Raw genomic sequence first — 8,587 nt, 5'->3', positions numbered from 1 at the left:
CTCGATTTCTCTCACTTGCAACCAACAGAGACTGGAGTGAGGCCGGATGGAGGGAGCTGAGCGCAGCCTCGGAGCTTTCTCAGACACGGCACACGCCCCTCCGTGGGGAAGGCTGCCTTGGCCAGGAAGAACACTGGCGGCCAGCGTGGGGCCTGGAGGGGCAGGCAGCAGCTCCGGGCAGTCCTGGGAGAGATGGCTCCCGAGAAGCCCAGCGCTGCCCGGCCGCCAGCCTGCCGGGGCCGCTGCCCAGTTCCTCCTCCCGCCCTGAGCTTCCCAGCCTCGCCCACCCAGCTGCTCCATCCGCGCTTTTCCTGTCAAACACGGGAACCCTAAGACATCCCTCAAAGCTGGCCCACAGGCTCATCTCGGCTTGCGGGTCATACTACCTAACCCCACAGGTCACCGGCCCTCTCGTCAGCCCCGCCCACTGTCTGCCCTGAATCCCGGACCTGTGTGACCGCGTCTCTTCAATGCACATCCCACGAGGAATCCCTCATGAGAGGACTCGGCCTCACGGCGCACACAGCCCAGGCCCCGAGGGCACCCACCCTCCCATGTTCTCTGTTTCGGCACCTCCTTACCAGTCAGCCTTCCCAGCACCACCACGGGCCTGTGCTGCAGGGCCAGCCCACTCTGCGGGCGCAGGCGAGTGGTCAGGGACAGGGGTCCCAGCAGGAGCCAGAACACCGGGCGGACAATGGAGGAGTCTTTCAGGGTGACGTTGAAAATCTGGGACAAGTCCAAGTTGTTCCACAGCCGCCGGTGAAGCAGGACCTGCAGGGGAGAGCTGGGTGGCAGGCCCCTGGCACCGGGGCTGCCGTGGGGGGCAGCATGGGGCCCCACCTACCTCCACCTCTCCGTCACCCTGGCTGGAGACGCCGTGCGCCTGCTCAGAGAGCAGCACCAGCCTGGTCCTGCTGTCCTCGATGTAGGCCGACTGCACCATGGGGTAGTAATTCTGTAGACACAGACGTGGCCAGGAGGGTCGTCGGGCAAAGGCAAGGCAGGCCACCTGGTCAGGGACCGCCCGCTGGCCACCCCAGCCATGCCCCAGCTCAGGCGCAGCAGCAGCTCGAGGTGCCATGGGGGAGGGACTCATCCGGCTCCCCTGCCTCCTGACCTGTGAGCTGGGGGCCTGAGCCCACTCAAGCCTCAGTTTCCCCTTCTGTAGACGGGGCACAAAGACCCCTCTGGACAACTGCTGCAGGGAGGGAGGGACACGGGCCCGCCAGGGCCCTGGGCCGAGGAGTGCTGGCGTAAGGGCCCGTGATCTGAGCAGCAACCACACGGCCATGCCTCTGGCTCCCGCGGGGCAGAACCCCCCGGGGTGACAGGCTGGACTGGGGGGGCCCTGGCCGCAGAGGGTGAGGACCAGCAAACAGAGACGCAGGGAACACACTCAGGCAGGCAGTGCGGCGCGGAGCGGGGATCCCGTGGAAGGAGAAATAACAAAGGCTCATTGCGGGCTCACGAGGTGCCCAGCACCCCGCTTCCCTGGATTCTCCCAGGGACCCTCCCAGCCCGGGGGCGAGGAGAGGGCACGGGCACAGGGAAGATCAGTCACTTGCCCAAGGCCACCAGCTGGGAGCTGAAGGCGCGGGCGCTGGCCCTGGCGTCTGACTTGAGGCCCTGCTGCCGCCGGGTTCCGCTGAGAGTGCGGACACGGTCAGCCCTGGACACGCATCATCCCACGAACCCTCAGACCAACTCTGCCCAGCGAGCCCTCATCTTACAGAAGGGGAAATGAGGCCCCCGGGGACTGTCCTCGGCGTGGCAGCCCGAGTTCAGACACCGGGTTGACCCAGCCTGGGCTCCACCCCCACCGGCAGCAGGGGGGCTCCTGTAGAGGCCCCCGCGCCCAGGCCTCTCCAGCGCACCCGGGAGATGGTGTGGGCCGGGTAGTCCCGGTGGAGCCTGCGCTGCATCTGGAAGGCGTTGCTGTCCGAGTGCAGGACCCGCAGGCTCTGCAGGTCGGTGCTGGTCCTCAGGACGGCCTCGCGGTTCACCTGCAGGGGGCCCACACGCAGCTCCTGCTCCAGGTGGTGGCAGAGCAGCTCCCGGTCGAAGCCCAGCGGCACGTGCGCCAGGCGGGAGTAGATGGCGTAGGTGTGCTCTTTGGCCTCCAACGTCCTGAAAGACAAGAGCCAAATCAGTATGCAGCCTCCGGGCCTCTGGATGCCCCTTCCTCCTTCCTCCCTCCTCTCCTGCCCTCTCTTTTTTCTTTTCTTTTTTTTTCTAATATATTTTATTGATTTCAGAGAGGAAGAGAGAGGGAGAGAGAGAGAGAGAAACATCAGTGATGAGAGAGAATTATTGATTGGCTGCCTCCTGCACACCCCCTACTGGGGATCGAGCCCACAACCCAGGCACGTGCCCTTGACCGGAATCGAACCCAGGACCCTTCACTCCACAGGCTGACGCTCTATCCACTGAGCCAAACCGGCCAGGGCAGGTGCTTCTCTCCCCTTCCTTCCCCCAGGCAGGCGGGTGGGCAGGGTGCCTTCTCAGGGACAGGACGGGAGGCGCTGGTTCCCTGATGGCGCAGGGCCCAGACAGGCCCAATGGCTTCTGTCGGGGAAAACACAAGAACTCCTCTTGTGCCGTAACCGGTTTGGCTCAGTGGATAGAGTGTCGGCCTGCGGACTGAAAGGTCCCAGGTTCGATTCCAGTCAGGGGCATGTGCCTTGGTTGCAGGCACATCCCCAGCGGGGGGTGTGCAGGAGGCAGCTGATCGATGTTTCTCTCTCGTCGATGTTTCTAACTCTCTATCCCTCTCCCTTCCTCTCTGTAAAAAATCAATAAAATATATTTTTAAAAAAAGAACTCCTCTTGTGCTAAGTCACTGGCACCGCGGGCTCCTGTCCCAGCTCCGCTCGGACACCACCAAGGTGACACAGCACATGCAGACGCAGCCAGAAAGCCTGGCCTGGAGCCGTTCATTCCTGCACTGGACTTCCATCCAGCGGCAACTGCCAAGCAGGAGCTGGTAAAGGTGGGCCCGCAACACCCGCCCGCGTGCACCTCCTGTGTGCCGGGCCCAGCCCGGAGGCCGCGCACCTGTAGAAGTACTGCCGGATCTCCGTCAGGAGGCGCCCGCGCACCATCTCCACTCTCACCGCCTCCCACGCGGGGTCCGCAGGCCCTTTAGGCAGAAACACGTAGTTGTCAGAGACGGGGGCGTCATTCTTGTCGCCGCTGACGGTGTACTCCAGGAACTCCTGGGTCACGCTGACCGTCCGGTTACTCTGTCTACAAGGGCAGCCCAAGAGAGCAGGGTTATTGCCGCGGGCAGCGTCTCCCGGCATCACCCTCACGAGCTGGAGCCAGGCTGCGCCCCTCTCTGCAGGCGCGAAGGGAGGATGAGTCGCCTCTGCACCCACTCTGGGGGTGGCTTGGGGACAGTGCGGAAGAGGAGGCGTCCGCGAGGCCCCTCTGCCCTCCGAAGGGGAGGGAAGAGAAAAACCTCCTTTTTGTTCATCTGGGCCTTTCCCGTCTGGGCCCAGGCCGCCCCCAAGGACGTGACAAGTCACCCAGAACGGAAGCTCTGCAGACCACACCTGACAGGGACTTGCATGCGGAAAAGATAAAGAACTCTTACAACCGCATAATAAAAAGGCAACTCAGCCCGGCCAGCGCGGCTCAGTGGTTAGCATCGACCTGTGAACCAGGAGGTCACGGTTGGATTCCCGGTCAGGGCACAGGCCTGGGTTATGGGGTCGATCCCCAGTTGGGGGCGTGCAGGAGACAGCTGATCCATGATTCTCTCTCACCATGGATGTTTCTCTGTCTCTCTCTCTCTCTCTCTCTCTCTCTCTCCCTCTCCCTCTCTCCCTTCCTCTCTGAAATCAATAAAAACACATTTTTTAAAAGACAACTCAATTTCAAACCAGACAAAGGATCTGCCCAGACGTTTCATCAGAGAAGGTATACAGGTGGTTGCCAGGCCTCGCGAGAGATGCCCGCACCCCGGTCAGCGAGGAAACGCAAGTCAGAGCGCCCTCGGACGCGACGCCGCCTCACACCCGAGGAGCGCCATCAGCAGAGAGACAGAAGGCGATGAGCACCGGTGAGGCTGGGACCCCACATACTGAGGGGGGACTGGAAGATGGAGCTGGCACCGTGGGAAACAGCCTGCCGGTTCCTCGAATGTAACAGATGTACCCTGTGAAATAGTGACTCCGCTCCTAGGAATCCACCCCGGAAAGGAAACCCACATGCACACAAATCCAGGCACAGGCATCGCCACAGCAACATGACTCAGAAGAGCCAAATGTGGAAACTGCACAAGCGCCCGTCCGCTGTGGACTGGATAAATGAACTGGTGTGGCCAAGCGGTGGAGTATTACTGGGCCATGAAAAAGGCACGCCGTGCGCATCCAGGGTGCACCACGGAGAAAGCTTTGGGAACCTGATGCTGAGTGACAGAAGCCAGTCCCCAAAGGACCCCATGTGGTCTGCTTTCATTTTATGAAATCTCCAAATTGGGCAAATCCAGGGGGACAGAAAAGAGATTAGAGCCGCAGGGAGTAGGAGACAGGGAGCATGAGACGTCTCTTTGGGATGAGGAATATGCTCTAAAAGTGTGTGTGGTGACGCTTGCACAGCTCTGTGAACATCCTAGAAATCTAGATGCATCCAGGTAAGTGGGTGAATGGGATGGTGTGTGAATTACAGCAATTCAGCTCTGATCCACCTCAGGCCTTGCCCGGGCATTCCCTCCTATGGCACAATGCCCCTCATCTGTGCCAGCAGATCCTCTGGCCCTTCAAGGCCTCCGGCCGGGCTCCCGGGGTCTCCTCTGAGCACCCCGCCCCAGTTCCAGCAGCTCCTCTCTGAGAACGCGCCAGATGTGCTTTGCGGTGAGCTCACTGAGAAACACCCTTCTCCTCTCCTAAAGCAGCTGACAGGGGCCAGGAGGTGGGCAGTGGGTCCTGGCTTAGGTGTGGGCATCGAGGGCTGGGAGAAGGGAGTGGCGAGCTGGAGCTGGCCCTCGCAGGGGCATTCCCGATGGTGTGCAGGACCGAGCAAGGAAGGACCCAAAGCCAGCGGCTGACTCCACCTTTTTCCACCTGACCAGGGAGCTCGGAGCATGCTCGGGGCATTTCTGTGGCTCCCCTCCACTGCCTGCTCTCGGCCCTCCCTCCGGCCACAGCTCTCGCAAAGGGTCTCCTTTGGAGGGAAGTCCCAGAGCTCTGTGCCTGCAGAGCTGCTGGCAGCCGCCTGGGGCTGAGCTCCAGGTGACACTCACTCACAGCCACGCTCTCCTCTCCCCTCTCCCCCCTCCCTCTCTTTCCTTCTCCCACACTCCACTCCTGGTTGGAGATCACTTCAGGACATGGACATGGTGCTCTGCAGAGGGAGCTGGGCTCGAATGAAAACTGCCTGGGCTGTGGCCTGAGCATGGACAGGGTTGGCCCCAAACCACCAGGGAGACCTTCCTGGGAGTCAGCTGCCCTCTCTGCTGTGAGAAAGTAGCTCCTGAATGAGTGATTGGATGGATGGAGGTAGGGAGGGAGGGAGGGAGAGAGGGAGGGAGGGATGGATGGATGGATGGATGATCGACAGTTTGATGGATATGTGGATGGTTGAGTGCAAAAACGGATGGGTAGTGGATGGATGGACAAATAGATGGATAAGTGGATGGATAGATGGATGAATGGATGGATGATTCAATGGATGGATGTGTGGATGGGTAGAGATATGGATGGATGGAAGGATGGATGGATGGATGATGAGTGGGTGGATGGATGGATGAATGGATGGGACAGGTGTGTGGATAAATGGGCGGGTTATACAGAAGAATGGAGGTGTAATAGATGAATAGATGGGTGAGTGGGTGGGTAAATGGATAGTTTGGTGGGTGAGTGAATAGATTAATGAATTTTATGTTTCACTAAATTTTAAAAAGGGGGTAAAATGATTATTATATTTATTCCCTGGGGTGGAGGCCCCTCAATATCCCTTTTTCCTCAGGATCAACAGCTCAGGAATGAAAAAGTTTAAGAAAGCCTTTTTTGCACTGGCCAAAACTCATCCTCCTAGAAATAAAGATGGCAAAATGCTGAAAGACCTCCACCACCATCAAGTCCTTCCCCCAGTCAGGAGAGGAAATAAAGTCCCCAGTGGGGGAATGACAGCTCGGGCCTCAGGGAATGCCTCCACCTCAGAGCCAGCAATGGCTGCACCTCACCTCTCCCAGATGCTATGCATCAGGTTGGTGTCCGGGTCTAGGAAGACAGTGTAGCAGTCATTCTTCACGGACACCAGTTTCTTGCCCCAGGGCCTGGTGCTCGGTTTTCTTGGCTTGCGGTCAAGCTTGGAGGTGAAAGCCATGGTGGCGGTTGTTGCCTGTTTGCCCTCCGGGGCCTGCTCGGTGGGCCTGATGCTGTAGTACCGGTAGCTGAGGCCCGGGATTGTGGTCAGCACATACAAGTCATATTTATGTGGGATCTCCTTCGAACTCTGGACCTGCAGAGCCAAAGGTTCAACATAAAAGAGATTCGGGGTTGGAGGACTCGTCTCCGCAGTAACCCTCAGCGTGCCCTCCTCCTGTGCAGGGCGCTCACTACCCAGGAGGCAGGGGGTCTTTCCATCATCAAACTGAGCTGAGTTCCCCTCATTGCATCCTCCCTGCTCAGCAGGCTCCAGCCCTGGCCTCGTCTCCCTCCCCTGCCTGCCTCCTTCTTGGCACCAGCACCACCAACTGCCCTGCCTTCCCAACTCCTGCTGCTTCCTGCCCCTGAGCCATTCCCCATGCTGTTCCCTCTGCCGGAGACCCCCTCCCGGGAGGGGGCAACCTTCTCCCTCCATCCTCCAACTTCCCACGGAGGGACACTTTCGGGGGGGGACCCTTTTCCGCCTCCGGTCTCATCGGGGGCTGCGGCTCTGGCTCCAGGGGCACCACGCCATGCCTTCCCTGTCCCTTCAGCAGCTGCTTCCCTCCCCACAGTGATGTGTCCAGAGACCCAGAACTCAGCCCAGAGCCAGGCCCAGAACAGGCACGGGGGAGTGTCTGCTGAATGACTGACGGGTGGCACCTCCAGGGAAGGGCCCACAGGACGGCAGGAGGGGTGCCCGGGGCACCTGGACCGGTTCCAGACGGGAGGAGAGGAGAATGGACCACACACTCAGAGTGGGGGGCCCCTTGGTGTCTGGGTGCTGGGCCGAGAGGCAGCCCCGATATCAGCACCTCCGTAAACCACCCCTTTAAGGAACAGGGAGGCCTTTCGCCACACCGAGGCCCTCCAGGGAGGGACTGTCCCAGGGACCTGTGGCCACGTCAGCTGCCCCAGCCCAGTGTCGGTCCCCTGGGTAGATCCCTCCGACCCGCAGTGGACACGCCCCACATGGACGTCCTCAGGGAGGGCGGGGCTGTCGATGTCCCTGCGAGGGCCTGGCCCGGGCAGGTGTCAGCAACAGCAAGTGCGTCCGCAGCAGAAATCGCGCCCCTACCTGGGCCTTGACCGGGTGGCCTGACTCGTCTGTGACCGTGACGGAGGGGAAGCTCACGGTCAGGTTGATCAAAGTGGTGACCGTCCAGGCCAGGGGGTTGTAGACCGCGGCAGAGTGTCCCTTGGGCTCTGAGCCTGCAAGGAGGGTGGGCTTTCCTTGCTGTTCTCAGGCGACATCGTGGGGGGCCCCTCGGTGCAGGAGAAGCAGGCAGGCAAGAGCTGGCCCCGCAGGGCTCCCCAGGAGAGGACAGGGAAGGGGTGTCCTCCCTGCAGGGCGCTCCACACCGCTCGGCGCCGTGTCCCTGTCCCCAGTGCCCTCTGGACAGCGGAGGCTCCGTGTGCTCCCGGCTCACCTGCCCGGTCAGCCCACCCTGCGGATGAAGACGCTGAGGCCAGAGAAAGAGTCGCTGCCCCCGGCAGCCCAGCTCCTGAGGCCACGCCCCGAGGCTCTGAGTGCCCGGCATGGAGAGTGACCGGAGAATTCTCTGGAGCCTGAAAGGTCAAGTCCAGCTGCCCAGCCCAGCATGCGAGACCCCCGGATGTGCACCCGAGTCCCTTTCTGTCCCTTCGTGTGCCCCCCGTGCAGCCAGCTCTGACCACGCCTGTGAGCCCGCGCACAGCACACGCTGTCCAGCACCTGCCCCTGCTCGGCCGCTCCCTTGGGCTACGGTGCCCCTCGGTTGTCTCCGCTGACCCCTTGCTACACCACTGCCTGTGCCAGCTCGTGGGCAGGGACTGCCCTGCCAGGCAGTGTGGTCACTGCCCTGTCCTGGCTCTTTCCATGACTGTCTGTCTCTCCCACCAAGCCCAGGCCTGTAGGCAGGCGCTGTGTGCTGCTCCCGTCCCAGGGCCACCCAGAGTCTGAGGTGGGATGGGGTCCCACACAGACACGGGGGGCAGGGGGCGGGGAGCAGGCCAGGTGAGCAGTGACATGGAGGGGAGAAGGGCCCAGTGCGGAGAGCTGGCTGAGGGTGGGGGCCTGTGGGTTTGAAGCCCCTCAGACCCGTCAGGTGGGTGTGATCGTCACTGTGAACTCGTGACACCCTCGTGGTCAAAGGCCTGGGTCCACCGGCTGCACTGGGTGCCTGTGCCCACGCTGACCCTCGGCCGGGGCGGGAGCCCAGCCGCGCCAGGTT

The 8,587-nt window shown here is 61.4% G+C and overlaps 1 protein-coding gene across 1 annotated transcript in view; it reads right to left on the bottom strand.

Annotated features, from left to right (window-relative positions):
- Window positions 1-8,587, bottom strand: part of MAN2B2 (mannosidase, alpha, class 2B, member 2) — a 37,230-nt gene that overhangs the window by 9,405 nt on the left and 19,238 nt on the right. Inside the window, exons 12-17 of the mRNA XM_014538276.1 lie at window positions 7,453-7,586; window positions 6,191-6,468; window positions 3,058-3,249; window positions 1,878-2,130; window positions 848-958; window positions 582-774 (exon numbers count right to left, since the gene is read on the bottom strand). Coding sequence (XP_014393762.1) covers window positions 582-774; window positions 848-958; window positions 1,878-2,130; window positions 3,058-3,249; window positions 6,191-6,468; window positions 7,453-7,586 — 1,161 coding nt within the window. The remainder of the gene's footprint in view (window positions 1-581; window positions 775-847; window positions 959-1,877; window positions 2,131-3,057; window positions 3,250-6,190; window positions 6,469-7,452; window positions 7,587-8,587) is intronic.

This window comes from Myotis brandtii, unplaced genomic scaffold, assembly GCF_000412655.1.
Source record: "Myotis brandtii unplaced genomic scaffold, ASM41265v1 scaffold188, whole genome shotgun sequence".
Classification (NCBI taxonomy): domain Eukaryota; kingdom Metazoa; phylum Chordata; class Mammalia; order Chiroptera; family Vespertilionidae; genus Myotis; species Myotis brandtii.
Note: the sequence above shows the minus strand (reverse complement) of the source record. Positions and strands in the feature narration are given on the sequence as shown.